Source organism: Centroberyx affinis, unplaced genomic scaffold, assembly GCF_046629955.1.
Source record: "Centroberyx affinis isolate AG114_WGS23_722 - 3 ecotype Tasmania unplaced genomic scaffold, CSIRO-AGI_Caff_v1 ptg000045l_1, whole genome shotgun sequence".
NCBI lineage: Eukaryota > Metazoa > Chordata > Actinopteri > Beryciformes > Berycidae > Centroberyx > Centroberyx affinis.
The window spans coordinates 173512-192481 of NW_027278758.1; the positions used below are offsets into that span (position 1 = coordinate 173512).

Genomic DNA, 18970 nt, shown 5'->3' on the forward strand with positions numbered 1-18970 from the left:
TCATTTCCCTATACTTGTCATTAAGATTGAGGTCTCTAGACAAGTTAATAATAAAGCAATTTATTTGCCAAATAAGAATGCCTATACAGTATATACAGTACATACGACAGTCTGAATACGCTACCAGGAAAATAGAAGTGCTTGGCAAAACAAAGTAGATGGACTCCCAGACTGCATGGAAAGTAGACAATAATAATTGTATTCTGTAACACGCAATGATATGAGGGATTCCTGACCCCTCTGGGCAATTAAATATACACATTGCATCACCTATATAAAACAACAATAATCTGTACACCATTTTATGTAAAATACGATTGCACAACCCAACAAGTCCCACAAGATATCCCTATATTTGAAGTCAAGCAAGGCCTTGTTGCTTAATCTTGATAAAATAATATAACATAAAATAATGATCTGTATTTCGGCAACTCCACTACCACTCAACAGACATTTCATTCTTGTTGCGGAGGAGGAAAAGTTCTCCTGTGTCGTTTTCCCTTGTTCATTTACCAGTAAACACATGAAAGTGGTTAATACACCCTCTCTGATGTAATGATGCAAAACTATGGAAACTGTCCAGAAGATTGGAAGACATCAAGGTATTTACACTGATGAATGAACACTTTGTGGTGCATGGCTTTCTTTACAGTGTGCGTCGTAATGGTGGATAGGTCAACATGTAGAAGACCCTGTCACTCTTATAGATAGTTCATTCTATATGGAGAACCTCTCAAACCAAACCATACTCAGGTCCTCTTCCCTTTCCAGCACTGTAACACTCCATGGTCTCCTCTTCAGCAATATTTCCACATGGAAGTCAGCTTCACTTTCCCCTCTGTTCAGACAGTTCACTCCTGTTCCTCCTCCTCCTCCTGGAGCTCCTCGATGGCGTCCATCGGAGTCCTGGAGCAAACCTCGCTCATGGGGGCGGAGTCCTCCCCCTCCACCACCAGCTCGTTGGACATCTCATTGTTTTTCTGTGGAAAAGCCAGTCAAGAAAAAAATGAACACGTATTCTGGAGGGCGTTTGCACTTCACGCCATCTAACTATGGAAAGCCTTGTAGCGGTATGAAATGAAATCACATTTGTTTTAATTTACATTCTATTTTTTCTGTGGAAAAAGCACTATCAGGGCTTAGATGAACATGTCTTCATCTACGGGTTGCTTTCAATCACATGATTGAATCACAACTCAATTAAACTGAATGCTTACAAGGGAGGCACACAAAATGCCTGGTGCAAAATGGCTGCTGATGGGAGCAGTGACCAGAAAAGCAGAGGATAAAGGTGTATATTTTCCCCACTAACTCCATAGGTCTTCTCACCTGCTGTCGATAAACATAGCAGGCAGCTATGGCAACCATAGTAGACTCCCCTATGAAACCAGCTAAGAGGGATCCAACCCCGAGTGTGGCCCCGTGAACCCTGAAACACATGAGAAGAGTCATCAGACAACAATCCTGCCTGCCTTGGTACTGCATTGTGCTGAAGGCGTTATGGAACGATTTCAGCAGGTACTACCTACTATAAAAATTGTTTTACAAATGATTAAGTGAAGGCATTTATTTTTACAATGGAAGGACAGTTTCTAGCCTACTTGTTTGGTCTTGTCAGGCATAAAAACAAGGAAATGCTAAGCAATAAACACAGACGTTTCTTAATTTGACTTTTTTGTTCATCGGGGCAAAGAGAGTAATTCAGAGTTGCTGCTTGCTAGCATTTTATCACAATAAAATGCCATATGACATATTAAATAATGCAGTGCGCCTCAGCCACAGAAGTGACCCTTGTGACACCGACTGTGTTCTCTGAAGTGTTGACTTACCCCATATAAGGCAGCACAACTAGACTGGTGATGAGGACAATGATGCGGAGAACCGAGCTGGGGGCCAGCACAAAGGTCTTTTTCAGGGTCATGAGCCATCCAGTCAAATGAGCCCTAACAGTCACTGCACACACACACACACACACACACACAAAGTGGAAAGATCACCCCACTGGTCTGAGCTACAGCATGGTTAAAGCCACAGTAGAAAGCTCAGAGAGAGACAGAGAGGGGAAAATGCAGTTGGACATTCACGCTGAATAATGTCTATCAGGCTTCTTACCTGGCAGAGGAAAGAAGGAGAAAATTCGGAGCGGAACCACACACAGCTCAGCGAAAGCATACTCCACTCCGATGACATCAACCAGGATCTTCTCTGACACATGAGGCGTCCAAAACACCACAAAGCAGAGCTGGGCAAACATAAACAGACTGAATGAATTCTGCGTTCACGGCGCCACAATAGGGCAGCCTGGCACGCCTCATTAGAATTCATTAGATCATTAAATCAAGGGGTTTCACATTGAATGTGGGGCCTTTGAAGCTCGCGTGAAACAAGCAAGCAAGCGTACAACGGACAATGTTATTGTTTCTAGAAGCAGTCGCCTAGGCACGTGCAGCATTGCAAAAGCCATCTCGAATCTAACGTAACTAAAACAACCTCAAAGATTTTCTTATTTAACTGTGAAACTAGTCTAAATGTAGCCTAGTACCAACACTTGGAAAAAGAATATATCAATTTGTTTATAAGATTTTTATGTACAGTACACATTGAGTCATACTTTGAGGTAAAAAGAGAGGAAGGGAGAGGGAAGGGATGACAACCCACAAAATATGAAAGCTCTGATGATAATTTGAGCAAACCAAACCGCGTAGAGTAATTCACTCGTACCAAATTAATTTGTAATTCACCATACTTTCACCTACTCTTCTTGAAGAATTAGTTGTTATGTTGTGGGAAATTATCAATTTGGACAGATGGATTTGATGTGGTTTCTGATGATTTCATTTGGTGCGGACCTGCCATCTATCATTATGTTAGCATGGAGGAAATAAACCAAACCAAACCGCCGTCTCCCCTGAATCATCTGTGGTTTCCCTAAACAAGGTGAGACATCCACACGACCTGCCTGAATCTCCTCAACAAGTTCTGTTTTCATGATATACAATTATTTGCTGCTGTACGTTACTCAGGTCTTTTTTTAAAAGACCCGAGTCATGCATTTATATCTGAGTATGCTCCTGTGTGCCAACTCTCTCCTCTCTGTTTTTAGTTCTGTTGTCATTCCTTGGGATGCACTCAGAACAAGTTTTGGCATGAGGGCTGTCAGCTTGAGCTTGTGTTTTTAGCACCTCCGTGTCGATCGAGCCGTGCCTAGCATACGCCCCCACACACATGTTTACAACTGTGGGACTCCACATCTGGTCTGCCGTTCTCCTCCTCCTAAAAAGACACAACCTTGGCCACAAACTTCCTGTTTTTCTTACTGAAGTTGTTAGACAACTAATGTGAATCTGGGGCAAAGGCCATCTTTTATTTAACTGACATTCACTGTGTATCGTAATAACACAGACTGAAAAATTACGCCTGACAACACTCCATGATCCGATGTGAACCATGTGTTCTTTCCAAACACTCTGCTGAAAAACAAAAACACTCACCAACAGCATACATAACGCGGCCGCAGCACTCCTTACTTAGAAGTAATTTACAACGGCAAGGGCTTTTTAAATGTGTAAACCGATATGTTTTATGTGAATACCTATTTTATTAAGCTCTTAAGGCGTGGGTAGGAGTGTCAGGGGGAAACAAAAGCCCCTTGGCCACACAAATTCCCACAAATTCCACCCTGTCTCTCTCTGCAACCTGAAACCATGACGGGACGGCGAAGGAAAAGTACATTCAGTACGCCTGCAGCAAAGTTGTAAAACCTGATCATTCTGAACATCGATGTATGTGTACCAAAGTAATCAAGTTTCTTCAATATGAGACCTTTCTTCACTTATAAAATCTGCCTTTGTTTACAAGGTTCAGCTAAGAAGGCGGGTCAGATATGATTTAGTGGGAAACCTGACATCATTGCATAAATGAAGCTGGGTAAAAACAATGTCAGACATGTTCCTACAGAACACTGGGGAGAATGCCCGTTTGCGTCAGTCTCGCACTTAAAACCTGACCTACATATAGTATCTCCTAATCTGTGACACAGTGAGAACATAAACATAACAGAGGACAGTTTGGGTTATGTGTTTGGGGGAAAACACCAAGTCAGAGATCTGCAAGAACCTAACAGCTCCATCTTTTCTCTGCATTTCAGAAAAGATGACTTGCTTGAGATGGGAGGCTTTGGTTGGACAGGTTTTGGTTGGACACTGGCAAGACACTTGACACCTAGGACGGCTTACACAGTACTGTGACAATGGAGGACACTTTCAAGTGCAAACAAATACATTGCAAGCTTGGGAGTGCCTATTGTGGTAAATTAATACTGGAACTTTACACCAGCACTGTCATCTGTCAAGGTGGCTGTAGCTGTTTTAAATAACATTCTGTTTAAATAACATCAATACCTGAAAAGTGTCAAAATAGTTCCATAATTTGGGAGGAAAATGGTTAGGTGATTATCATGTTGAGGGTTTTTTTTTTCTCCTTTCAGTGAACCCCACTTATCCCGACTGACATTCCAGCCCCAAATTCAGGACTCTTTCCATACAGAACGCACACAGCAGGACAAAGAGAAACTGTTGACAACACCTTTCTGTTTGATGGCCTTGAGCACATTCATACCATATTCTGAGGGCGTAACCAGCAAAAAAAAAAAAAAAAAAAGATTCATTCTCATCTTACCGTGAGTGATAGAGCCAGGCAGCAGAATGTAAACTTTTTAATGTTTGACTTGGTGACTGGGCTGGCAGAATTCAACTTGTTGCTGGGATTGTTCTATTGGTAGGAGAACAACATTAGCGGCACATAACAAAGCCATCTACAATAAACATTGTTACTACTAGAACAAATACTTTGGGGGGTTCGTGGTTTACCTTGTCAAAGGCAGGGTACACTGCTCTCAGTTCAGTTAACCAACCGTAGGGCATGTGACCCACAGGATATGTGGCTGTGAGCACAGCCACAGCCTGGAATGACAAAGACACGGCAGCCATTAGTCATCAGCACGCTACCAGTTTAATGTTAAAAATACCGCACACACGGCTACACAGCAAAACGAACGACAGGTGACTAACCAAAGCGCACATGAAAGCAATATGTGTGTCTGTTACTTTCCCAGTGGCGTGTGGTTTTTAACAAGTTTATGATTAGATAACAGCTTCGGGCTTGTTATTGTGTCACAAACAACAACAGGCAGTGTCAGGCTTTGCGCAGGAACAGTAGGGCCATGTAGGAATGTTTTCACTCAGTGTAATCATGCCCTGAGTTCCACATGAACATGGTGAATCACCCAAACCACTGGCAGCCAGTGTTGTCAATGATTTCCAGTTCATTCTGGTAAACAGCTTTGTATTGTCTCTAGTAGTTAGGGTCTCTACAAGCCAGAAAGCTCCAGAGGGAGATTGTTAGCATCTGGCATTTCATCTGCAATAACTTGAGGGGAGAATTATCCCACAAGCTTAACGTGGCTGTAAAGTCTCTCTTAATAATACCCAACCGTTCATATCGAACAATAGCCTTTCTAACAGTCTAAGACATAAATAATAATAAATTCTTGGAAATTATACTGATATGACCCTGATTTATTGAGAAACTAATAGGTTCTTCCCACTCCCATATGATAGTTAGACACTGTGTGACAGATGAGCCACAAAAGAGTAGCAACATCTAATATCCCGTAAAAAAAAAAAATCTTTGCATTGTTTCGCAATTCAAGAGAATGGCACAGGTGTGGTTGGGGTATTAGACACCTGATACACTCACCTCTGTAGCCGCAGTGCTCCCCTTGAGGTCGCGAGACACAAACAGGTTGACGATGGGTCTGCTGATGCGCTGAGTGGCCAGGATGAGGGCCAGGGGCCACCAGAAACTCAGCATCTTTTTGATGGTGGCATCACCCTGCAGGGTTAAAGGCAACGAAGTGAGAGGGGAACTAAAGGGGAAATAACTAAATAAATCACTTGTCAAAAATGTCCCTTTTTTTAGATCAGTCATGCTGATTATTAGATCCAAAAGCAGAATTCAACCCAAAGCCGCTGTCCCTTTAGCTCAACTAGTTAGCATGTATATCATGTATACGACACCAGCAGGGGTCTAAATCCCCTCATTCAACTCTGTCCCATTTCCCTCTCTCTGTCCTTATAGCACACTGTCACAAAACTAACAAAATACTTTTGCTTACCCCCACATCTAGTCCACTGGAGTCTGGGATGTTGTCGTGAATGTTACAGTAGTAACCTAGACCGACAATGCTGAAACGGACCAAGGCACCCATGTACAGGGACAGGATGGGGATGAGTAAGGGCTCCACGCATTCCAGGTTACTGTGGAGGAGAATGGCCACGAAGACAATCTACCAAAAAGAAGACGGCTATCATCAACAACAGCGAAAGAAGTGGACTACAAATGTACACATTGGAAACAGTTACCATATTATTTCTGGGGGTTTTTTCTATGATTATCTGAATGTCTGTTCAACACATCTAAAATAAAGGGTTAACTTTTGGTCAACCAAAGACTAAGTTACCTATTATGATTTAAAAAAAAAAATATGTATACCATAATTTGTTTTAACATTGTGTTATCAGTCATTTTGTAACAATACTGTACATTTCATTACATTGCCACCATTTCCAAATAGTGGATAGACATCTAATTTTTGAATGAAACTCTTCAAATGTAGAATATAATCAAGGAATGGATCTCATTACCTGGGCCACAACATCAGAGATTGAGGCTGAGCCTACTATGACGCTGTACTTGTGCTTGAGAAGAATCCCTGCATGAATCCACGCCTTGAAACAGAACAATGGACAATAATGTTACCCCAGGACACCAAGTCCTTAGATAAAAACAAAAGCTCTATTTTAGCCATTTTCTCGACCATAATTGGATGATAGGCTATATAATGGAAGTGAGATAGACTTTAAAGAGCGGATAGGCGATCTCTTGAAACTGGCATGGGCAGAGGATTTTAAAAAATAAATAAATAAATAAATCTCTTTCTAGGTCAGGTGTTTTTAAATCCATCTCTTGCATGATAATATGTCTGACTACTCATGCACTGGGTTATGGAGGAGAAAAATCCAGCCATACAGGATACTCACCATTGCATCCAACAAAGGGAACGCAGCCAGGTATAAGAAAGCCTTCCTTGTCTTGTGCCCCACAGACTCATCCACATGGTGGAGCTTATTAATGATGTAGTACCCTAAATCTGTGTGAGCTACAGGGAGGGGAGGAAAACACAGGTGACTAGAGGGTAAGGAGATAACGAACCCCAAAATATTAAGTTATCTAATCTGGGGTTTTTTTGTTTTTTGTTTTCTTTAAATAGCAGTGATGGTGATTTTCCCCAGAAAGAAAATGCATTGCGCCCAAGGCTGTCAGGAAATGCAAGAGTAATGAATCTTGGGTTTGCCACAGTTCCCAAAACTTTGTGTTTACAGGAAGTGGTTTACAGGAATGGCAAGCGCAACATGTCATCTTGTATACACAAACAACCCTTAAACACACACCTATCAAGATATGAAGGACAAATGCTATGGCCCCGGCTGCCACCATGCAGAACACAGCCTTTCTTCGGTCCCTCTTGCTGTTGACAAACACCAGGCCCACATTCTTGAAGTCGCTCATGGGTCCAGTGAAGAACTTCATCAGGGAATAAGCCAGACCATAGCTGGCCAGCATTTCAACTGCATCCTCTTTGACTGTGGCTATGCCCCTGTTGAGGGCCTGTAAGAGATATTATGGGGTGGGTGTGCAGGGGGAGGTGTGGGAGGAATGAGACAGCACATAGGGGAAAAAAAGAGAAGTCCAAATTGGCAGCGTGCAATAGCCCACATGACTGTGATTTAGCCTATCTATATCTGAGCCCAAAAGGCAATTGCCGTTTCAAGAAATGAAACCTTGTATCTGCCTTACAATGACAATAAAATGAGACCTTTGACTAGTGCAACTGTGAGTGGCACACACTGCCATCATAATGTCTAGATGGGAAACAGCTTGAGCAGAATGTGAAAACACCCAATCACTAAATAAGTTACAGTAAATAAAATCCCATTCAGTTTTGCCTTCAGATCACCAACTACAGCTGCCTTTTCCATTGCGGGAACGTGTGCTATTTATACCAGCTAACAGGGCCATTACATAAGCATAATCCTAACCTCTCCGAGTCTCAATGTGTTTTTTACTTGCACTCTATCTGTCCACTGTCCCTTGGGTACAGGCTGCTGCCCAGCCACTAGATCGGTCATCTGGCTGGGAAGCAGGAAATGTTTGTGTGTGCGTGCGTGTGCGTGTGTGTCAGCGGGAGAATGACCATTAAAATAAAACACACAATGTTTTTAACCTGTATGGACGATCCGCCGTCATTCTATAAATAGGCCTTGATATAGATTTACTGATTAATCAAGTGGCAAACAAATCAGACGCAGGTAGTGTGCTGCCTGCTGAGAATGGGAAGATATGCCACAGAAATTAACAAGAGCTGATTGCTTTTGGTCACAGAGTAGCGACTGTTTCAGCAAATACCTTGTGTCTCAGAATAATCACGGGCCTTCCTCAAATTGAGGGTTTCACAAGCCTCTCCTTCCTAAATACATAACGTTACATATATGTTATACCACCCTAATGGACAGTTACCTCTCAGCCTACCAGCTAAGCTAGCTCTAGCTACAACACAAGCCAGTCTTCTGTTAGGATAAACAGGATAAATGGGAGCGTAACGTTCAATTAGCAATTGATGAAACGGTATTGGTTTTTAAGACGCCAAGACCCCAGTCTGGAAGCGGAAAAAAATGACGCTCGCCAGTAGCAGCTGTATGAGATACAAAAACGTTATTCTGTGAGGCAGAATAGAGCGGTTAGCCGCTGCTAGCAAGCTGCAGTCTATACGGTGTTATTGACGTACAACAAAACAACGCAGGTTAGGAGCAAGCAAGCCGCAAAACATAACCGTTACCTGTTCCCCGAGGTCGATGGCAACATTGGTGATAGCCAGAGGCACCAGAAAGCGGAGGAGAGGCCAGTAGGGACTGAGAGATGGAAACTCCACCATAGTACAGCCGGGATGACAGAACGAGGGGCATCTGCCTCGGTCTTGATTGTTTAAAAAAAATCAAAGATTACCGGCTAGAAGGCAGTATCAAGCACCTGTATTCTAGCGAAAATGACCTTAGTCTAAGTGATTAGATGAGACGGCAGGAGTCGGGACGCTCCTGTAACGGCAGCGGTTCAAAGTAAGAATGCTTCGGTGCTGAGCGGAGGCGAAGGTCAACGGAAATTTCAGACGAGCGCATCTTCCTCACAAATCATCAGGGGGGAGATAAAAAGGTGACACCGAACAGCGCCGAATCAAACCGAGAAAATGTCGGTCAAGACTTAGATCAAAACAATAAACGTGTATTCCAAAGGGAGGGTTTTGGTTTGTTTTATAGTCCGCATTTGACTGCGCCTGTGCTGAGGCACCTCGCTGTCGACCCTCCCCAGGCTGTAACCCGCTAACGTTACCGCACGTGGGCCAGGCACCCCGTCCGTGACGTCACCAAGGCTAAACCTGGCTTTTTTATTGCATGTAAAGATACAATGCGAACAGACGTTTAACGGGCATTTCCATGCCATGGCAAGGCTGACAGCAAACACATCTACGATTGCTGTCGGATTAAATCACCTGAATTACTGCGTCCGGCTGAATGAATAGATACGTCAATATTGTTTTCTGTAAATACAAATAAACATATAAACAATGTTAAGTAAAGCAAACTAGACTGGTACAGCAATGTTGAATGATACAGAAGGTAAGATGATTTACATAGTGAGACACCAAACGCACTGGTGACACTTGTACTACACGCATCACAGGAGTTAGGCCCTGTGTTAAATTCTTATTTTTACATTGTAGGCTACATGTAATATATGGATGTGCTTCAGCCAGCCTTATTTTGTATGGAGGATAATCAGATAAGCCCGGATATGGCGATAGTGCAATACTGACTCCTGGTGGACCAGGCAGGAAAGCAAAATTTGTCTAAAGATGTTGTCAAACCTAATTTGCAACCACTTATTTTTTTTTATTTATTTAACCTTTATTTCACCAGGCAAGTTAATTAAGAACAAGCCCTTGTTTACAGTGACGGGCTGGCAAGAGGCAAAATGCATCTTGATGGGGAATTGGTGGTAAGAGAACAAAGTGCGGTTTTATTAGTCAACTAGGCCTATATGTAACTAGAGGTTATAGATTGCAGAGTGCATCCCCTGACATTGATTAAGGCTACATTCCCTGCCTGCGTGCTTATTTGATTTAACAGTCAATGTTACACTTCATCTCCAGGCTGTTAGTAATATTCTACAACCCCTTGCTCCCTTTCACACACTATTTTAAGGTTACATATCTGGTATTTATCTCAGTAGGCCTACTTTAGTTAATGTCAATTGGATAAAGAGCGGAGCATTGAGGACAGCCAACTCTGCAACTTTGAATAATTTTCAGTCAGGACAAAAGTGATTTGTGTCTCTGATGCCTGAGGGAGGTTATTCAAAAGGTTTTAACAGTCGGCACAGTGTTTTCCTGCCTGCCAAGTTTCATGACTTTACCCAGCAGCTGTAAACAGTGTCAGATGTTCAACACTTCAGGTCAACACTTTCAAGTACATTCTGTGAGTTCATCTGAGGCTGAAATAATGAATTCCATTATAATGTCAGGATTTTCTTTAACTCTACTACTATTTCTTTTCAGGGTTTTTATAACTAGATAACTTCAATGCTTTCCGTAGGGTAGGAGAGTAAACCATGTAGTCTTAGAAAAACACTTTTGGACAAGTATGTGTTTTTTATTTTTCAGCAAACAGTCCAGAACTATCTTAAGTGTAGCACATATACTAGCTCTTTGTGTACTATCGTATAACTCACTACGAATTTGAATAATAAAGCATGGAGTAGTGCTTAGATATGAATGTATAGGGATCTATATGAGTGTCAGTGTACGAATGAATGTGTGTGAAGGAGAATAGGGGTTTGCCAAATGTCTTATCAATCAATAGTGATCTCAAATCAGTTCAGTGGAGTGTTGTTTACTCATGCGTATGCTGTGACATTGGACCAGATCTTTGATGTTGGCATGAACATGTTGATTTTGGAATAAATTTTCCATGAGTTTACAAGTTTCTAAGATGATAAAACCTTCTTGGTCAAGGGGCCAACCCATGCCTTGTCCCCTCATTTAATTTTATGGTTTGGAGGGGTTTTAACATTCAGTCTTATTTTGCTGTTTGTGTTTTTCTCTGACTAGGAAACTAATTCTTTATTGGGTTTCCATTACAATTTACAATTTCCCATTTGGCAGACACTTTTATCTAAAGCGACGTACATATGAGATTTTAAAAGAACACAAGCAAGGATCTAGTCAGGAGACTGACATTAGTAGAGCTGAGTAAAACATTTAGTCTTAGCACCCCACTATCAATGCCTATTTCGTTCACCATAATTTAGATGTTTCATGGTTTTTACGGTTCTTTGACTCCAACAAGTCTATGGTGGCACTGGGAGCACATTTGCATGCTAACTAGCTGACAAGACACACTGCGCTCTCCATATTGACACAAGGATATTAGGAATCTAAACGCAGGGTCAGTGTCATTTCATAACCTAAGCAATAGCTTGCAAGAAAGGTTTGAAAACACTGGTTTGAAAACCAGTGATGTGTTCACTTTTAGGCAATCACTTTTCAGTCTAAAGCAGCTGTGGATTACTTCACTGCAGACACCAATATTCAGTCCAAACAATATTTAGTCAGTAGACATATTGACTACATAATGCCAACGCTTGTTAATGCCTAGTAATGTATACTGAAGTGAATGTTGCTTTAAAAGTCACGGAAAGCCCTGTTAACCATGTTTTTCCCTGAAGGAACACAGATAATTCCTCAACTCAGATGTTTGCCTTGTAAAACAATAACACATTCACACTGGAGTCAACAGCCTCTTCAGTGCAAAATTTGAGCAAAGTCTGACTTGTGCAAATCTGATTACAAACACACATTCTACACAAACACTGTTGTATACGTGTGTGTGTGTGTGTGTGTGTGTGTGTGTGTGTGTGTGTGTGTGTGTGTGTGTGTGTGTGTGTCTGTGTTCCTGTATTGTTTCAAATGCACTTACAAAAATAAACAACATACACATGCAATGCATATCAAAACTCTGGTAGGCCTTTGCAGGGCTGCCCCAAGCCTAATGGGGGCCTAAGCAGAATTTGATTTTGGTGGGCCCCCAACCCCTTTTCATTTCATGGTTGTGAACCCACCATTCGCAAACCAGGTTTATCAGTGTAATATACAATAGAATACCGTATATAAGTAACACCATGATTGTGTTTTGGGGGGGAAAAATCACTATTGAAGTAAAATACTGAACTGCAGATTTACTGCATTTTCAAATGACAACGATTAAAAATCAAATAACTTTAACTATAAACAAAATTAGGTTTTGCTCTTCCAGTCCCAAACAGTGCAAAACCAACAGCCCAATACTATTGTGATCTCATATAAATCTGATTTAAGATAAGACAAGATAGCACTTTATTGATCCCCTTGGGGAAATGGTAAAAGGTGCCACAGCAGCAATTGGCAGACAATGCCAAGGAAGTCAGTATATGTAAAGTACAAGTACAATTCCTACATACCAATAAATTAATCACAAATGTAAATTAATCTGCATCCATAGAGGGCTTTCAGGGGATATATATGACGCCCTCTAGTGGACATATTGGAGGTCCGCAGTTCTTGGAAACAACGGCTCAGAACAGCTGATTGAGAACTGTTCCCCAGGCCCAGGTCATCTTCACTCTCCTGCACACACCAATCACAATCAGGTAAACTCAAAGTAATTGATGACAGGCAGTTGTCAACTACTGATTCTACCCAGGCCCTAGACAAAGTGGACAATATATCCTCATCCACCATACCTACTGGAGACATTTTATCCAGCGCTGATGTGACCAGACGATATGTGTCAGCCATGATAGAGGACACTCTTGAGCATGCTGTTTTGGGAAGTGGTGCTGATCTTCTTCTAAATGGACTTCAGAATGTCCACAGCTGCCCTTTGCTAAGTACTGCTGGTAAGGCAATTCATTCCTCTAACTGGAGTCATGGGGACCCACTGGATTCGGTTTGCACAGTGTCAGTCCACCTCAGTATTGCTCAACAACCCATGTCACATACTTGCCAAGTGGTCAGAAACAGCCCTAAGACTGTCATTGTAGGATGGGAGTTTCTGGTTGCCAAAAGCATCATTTTAGACAACCAAAAGGTCTGTAATAGTGAATGAGCAGGTTGTCCCATTGGTTTATTATGGTCCAAAACTTGTGGATGCTGCAGTGTCTCCCACAGTTACTATACCTGTCATTGCAGCCAAACTGGATACACCATTCAGGAACTCATACCCAATGGCTACACTGGTTTGTTTGAATCACACTACACTGACACTTATCTGTGGGTTTTGCATCGGCTACTGTAATGAGATCACACTGTACAGCGGTATGCCAATAGGAACTTTTCACTCAATGTCAGGCAGTAGCGATGCTGAGAACAAACCCCGATCTCACAACTGAACATTAGATAAGACTGAAGGATAATCTTGCTTCTTTCTCTGATGTGTTCAGCCCGCGCTCACTGACTACAGGACAAACCTGGTCACGCATGAAATCACGACCAACTGCGACACTCCCCTTGCAAAGAGGGTATACTGCTCCTCTCCTACAATGAAAACAGGCTTTCATCAGCTCAAGACATTGTAGAGGACAGTGATTACCACTGGACCAACCCTGTTGCCATGGTAAAAAAAACACATATAGATTCTGTATAGATTATCACAAACGAAACTCAGTCATCATCACTGATGTACATCCCCTCCCAGGAGTTCATGATAGTTTGGTTGCATTCAATTCTTCTCAACCATGGACATTTCAAACAGTTACTGGCAGCTGGAACAGGATCTCACTGATAGAGCCTGTAGTGGGTGGAACAGCACCAACGACCCCACCTCAGATAAGTCAAGAAAAAACTGGTGGCAGTTCAGTTCCCTGGGAAATTACTTGCTCTGCCGTACAGCGCACATTGCACCAGTGCAACCACAAGGTATATCAAATGCTCATTCCCACAGCGCTTATAGCAGAGACTTTGAATTATCTCCATGGTAACCCTTGCTCAGGTCATTACATTGCTGACTGCGCTTTGAAGAAAACCCTGAGTATATGCTACCGGTCAAGCATGAGAACTGATATTGATAACTTGTGATTTATGTCAGGCATGTGAACCTTTTAGGAAACCTGTACCCAGTGGTGGAAGAAGTACTGAGATCTTTTACTTAAGTAAAAGGAGCAATACAACAATGTAAAGATACTCCATTACAAGTAAAAGTCCTGCATTCAAAAACTTACTTAAGTAAAAGTACATAAGTATTGGCAGCAAAATGTACTTAGAGTATCAAAGTAAAAGTACTCATTATGCAAACTGTCCCCATTTAGAGAGTTATATTTTTCATAAATTATTGGAATATTAATATTGATTTATTGACATACATGTACATGTAAGCAGCATTTTAAAGTTGTCAAGATGAAGCTACTCTTAACAATTTAGCTATACTTTTGGGTAGTCTAATCTATAACAATGCTATTTTATAGTTATTTTATAAAGACGATCAAATGTTTTAAATATAAAATATTGATCTGAAAAGTAACTAGTAACTCTAGCTGTGAAATACATGTAATGGAGTAAAAAGTACAATATTTCCCTCTAAAATGTAGTGGAGTATAAGTACAAAGTAGCATAAAATGGAAATACTCAAGTAAAGTACAAGTACCTCAAAATTGTACTTAAGTACAGTACTTGAGTAAATGTACTTAGTTACTTTCCACCACTGCTTGTACCTCAGCAACAAGCTCCCTTCCAGTCCATAAATGCAAGCAAACTGTTTCAGTTTGTTTGTACTGACGTTACTGAGCTGCCAGTCATACATGTGGCCACAGGTAGATGGTTTCACAAGACTACTTTACAAAGTACGGCACAGTTGTTACATGAACAAAAAAACATTCCTGAACATGTAGAGGAATTGTTTTCAGATCAAGGAAAGCAGTATGAGTCAGAGATCACGCAGATGATATAAAGAAAATGACTACACCTATCATGCCCATGGGAACAGGATGGTTGAACGATTTAACAGGACTCTAAAGAGCAGTTGGCTAGATTCCTTCATGTGGAGGGAGGAGAATGGGAGCACTTAACTTACTTAACCTGCAGTAGTTCTCTCTTGTAAACCTACCCCACACGGCAGTACAGGATACTCACCCTATTTCCTCGCCCATGGCAGGAGGCCTCGCTCACTGTTGGATGTTAATCTCTTAATGCCACGGGATCCCAAAGAGACAGACAAACCACAAAACTATTATGCCTCTGAACTTGTGAATAAAGAACGCAGCATTTCGGGAAGTTCTTACTAACCCGTGATTAGCAGAGGCTCGAGCCTGAGTATTAGAAGAAATACCAAGTTTCAACCTTATAAAAATGGAGATCTTGTGTGGATGGATGATTCCACTACATGCATAAAGAAAGTTGAATGGAACTGAACTGGATCTCACAATCTTAGCTCGACTACAGGCTTTTGGATTTAAGGAATACTCAAGTTTCCCCCAAAATCGCTCACTATGAGGTCTTGAAGCCTTATAGGTCTTGTTGGGATGAAACCACTGTCACTGAGCTTACGTGTGTCTATCTGTGTGTGTGTGTGTGTGTGTGTGTGTTTGTGTATGCACACCAGTGTACCAGTCTGTGGGTCCACACCATTTGCGCACCAGTGTCCACCTGTGCTGGGCCAGGCAGGGAGGAGCTACACACCATTTAAACAAGCTGGCTCTTGACCTGGACTCAGTACTCACTGGAAAAGAAAACATGTGAATGAACCCTTGTTGTTTGTCATTGACATACTTGCCAACGCTCCCATCTTTCCTGGGTTTCACCCTTTCTTAGTCATTTGTCCTGTTAAAGCTGCACTAGACAAGATGTTGTAAAATAAACCCCTTTTATCAGCCTGAATCAGGAAATAGGGCTACAACAGAGCCACGCCCCCCTGTTGAAACCCTGTAAATTCATCCTATTTACCGAAATTACATTTTGGTGTCTGGTATGGTCACTGCCGGGAAATCTTCTCCGCAACTTCCCGTGACTCATCAAAACTTAAGAGTAAAATACAAAACTGCCTCTAAACTGCAGCGAGAGAGCGCTCCGTCCAGAGAAAGCTGGACTCCCCAAACATGGCTGAACCTCTTCACCTCCTCCACCCCCGCCAGACACTACGAAGAAGATGTTTAGGTCGGAGGAGTGTGTAGTTTACTGATGCCATGTCACATGACTTCTGGGTTTTGAAGTCAAACAGGTTCCTCTCGCTGACATTTGGTTCCACCAGCATGCAAAGTTGCCTAGTGCAGCTTTAATCTTCCATAGTTGAAAGCAGTTGTCACTAATTATTTACATGTGTCTATGCACCAGCCTTTGGGAGTGTGTGTGTGTGTATGGGTGTGTGTGAGTATGGGTGTGTATGCATGCATGGCTGTCCGTATGCATGTGTGAGTGCTTGTGCATGTGTGCTTTCTTCTGCCACTGTTCCATGCTTTGTTTCATTAATTTACTAGCTGCAGATAAATTTGATTGAAATAAAGGTTGGCGATATTACTTCAACCTCAACACTGTTAAATTAAATAACAAAATAAAGTTCATGCTGCCTACTTACTTGCTTCTATTCATTCTGTCAGCGTCTTAGTTCAGTCATTTTCCTCACACCTTGGCCTTACAAACACTGAACTCAAGGAAAAGGACAAGTAAGGGATGATTGAATAGGCTCTATATGGAACAGCATGAATTTCCCTTGATGGTCTAATATTGTTTTTGCCAGCTCAGGATATTGCCTATTATGCTTATTTCCCTATTATGCTAAAAAAAAAACAAGAAAGTACAATTCAGTTTTGTTTAAAGTGAAATGGTTTAATTAATTCAAACACTAGAGCACACACTCACACACACACACACACACACACACACACACACACACACACACACACACACTCACACTCACACATACAGTATATACTAGCAGAGAGTGTTGCCATCAGGCTTATGAGTCATTCTAATGAAAACAGCAACAATAACATCTGAACAGCCAAATTGCTAATATTTCACGCATGCCTTGAAGAACACCTTTTTTGCGAACCTGGCAGTGTTGCGAAGTAGAGATGACATATACAGCCTCCACGGCCACAACAGAGAGAAAACACAAACAAGACCAGCAGGGTTTTGATTCCAGTCTACAAAACAATCTGAAAAAATTGATAAAGTAGCTGCTTTTATGGTGGAAAAGAAAACAATTTCCTGTGTACTTGTGCCATCAATTGCCCTGTGTTTCCTCCTGTATACCTGTGTTTTCTTTAATACATCACTATAAATGCTCTGCAGGTTGGGCTGTATGTAGCTATGGTATGTCAATAATTGTCAACTGTCACTGTCAATAATTAATGACACAATTAGCTCTTGAGCGACCTGACTGATCTGCCATGCTGTCTTTGGTGGCTGCTTAGTTTGCAGCCTCCTCCCACCAACTAAGCAGCTTGATTATTGATTTTCTACTCCATTCCAAAAACATCTCATCACACCATCGTGTTGAATTATGTCCCGGCTGTATGACAAGAGCACAGCCTTGTCTCTATGTGTCTGTTGGTCTGTCTGTCTGTCTTTCTGTGTGTGTGTGTGTGTGTGTGTGTGTGTGAGAGAATGTATCTGTCTGTCTCTCTATCTGATGTTCTGTGTGAATGTGTGTATGTGCCAGTGTCTACATCTGTGTGTGTATGCTCAAGGCTACAGTACATTTCCCTGGGCGTCCGGTTGCTTGTCCACGGGGAGTAAAAATCTTCAGAAGGATCTTCTTCAACCTCTTTTTCGAGAAAACCTGACAGAGAGGGATAGAGACGGAAAGAGACAGATGGAAACCAGAATACTGTCACACTGATTCAAACCTCGAAGGAACATCCTCTACTTTAGTTTAGTTGGGTTGATTCACCACACGCTCAAGTCAGCAGCAGCCTGACTTAGTACTGTAGTCCAATAGTCAGTGGGGTGTTTACTTTGTACAACTCACTGGGCCATGGGAACACATTGAGCTAGCAGCCAAGGCTGAACAGCACACTAATTTACACAGGAAGTTTAAGAGTTGTGGTCAGAAATTATGGCAATGAACAAAGGCAGCCTCTGAAGCAGAGCAGCCAGCAGCTCTGGGTGAAAAGAAAGACACCAGTTGGTGCCAAAACCATGGAAATCTACCTCATGAGTTATATGTTGCCATAGCTATGGTAGCAGAGGTAGGTAATCATACTCCTTTCTCAGCTTGGTATAATTGCATAATTACCGTTTGCTGACAATTCAGTTTCTGTGCTGCTAAGCGAGCTACTTCAAGCTACTTCTGGCATTTGTATTCTTGTCTTTTACAACCAATTTCTGTAAAGCACGTTGGTACAAACTGGTTTGTTTTTTAAAGCGCTATATAAATAAACTTGAAACTTGAATCTAGAAGGGTCAGCAGTTCCTTCAGCCGATTGGCGCTACAATTCACTTCCTGACCTGTTGAAGGGGTCGTTTCAAGCCTGCAGAGTCATATGAGCCTATTGTTGTTCAAACACATCGCAGGGTTAGAAATAATTGGGTGCAATGTTGTGAACCAGGTATGTCACTAAGAGTAGGTACAGGCAGGGTGAATCCATCTAAACTCAGTTTAGTCAGTTTTTTACTTTTTTTAACAGAACTGACCCACCTTTCTAGGCTGACAAGTCTTTATAATGTAAATTAATGGTTATACTTCATAGGAAGTATTAGTATCAAACTGATGATTTTATAATATTACGATTTTACGATTTTTTCATGTTTTCTGAAAATATAACTGAT

General features: G+C 41.7%; 1 protein-coding gene across 2 annotated transcripts; it reads right to left on the reverse strand.

The window, feature by feature from the left end:
* Positions 1–25: 25 nt before the first annotated feature.
* ankha (ANKH inorganic pyrophosphate transport regulator a) lies at positions 26–9466 on the reverse strand. Of its 2 annotated transcripts, none has more exons than XM_071517365.1 (12): positions 8957–9466; positions 7512–7728; positions 7101–7219; positions 6705–6788; positions 6176–6346; positions 5758–5892; positions 4869–4961; positions 4678–4770; positions 2113–2242; positions 1830–1953; positions 1309–1429; positions 26–956 (listed from the first exon to the last, which is right to left on the reverse strand). In XM_071517365.1, the coding sequence occupies exons 1-12, from the start codon at positions 9050–9052 to the stop codon at positions 852–854; spliced, it is 1488 nt and encodes a 495-aa protein (XP_071373466.1). In that variant the 5' UTR covers positions 9053–9466; the 3' UTR covers positions 26–851. The 2 variants fall into 2 exon arrangements, with proteins under 2 accessions (XP_071373466.1, XP_071373458.1); XM_071517357.1 differs by having other exon boundaries at positions 28–980; positions 1330–1429.
* Positions 9467–18970: the final 9504 nt, after the last annotated feature.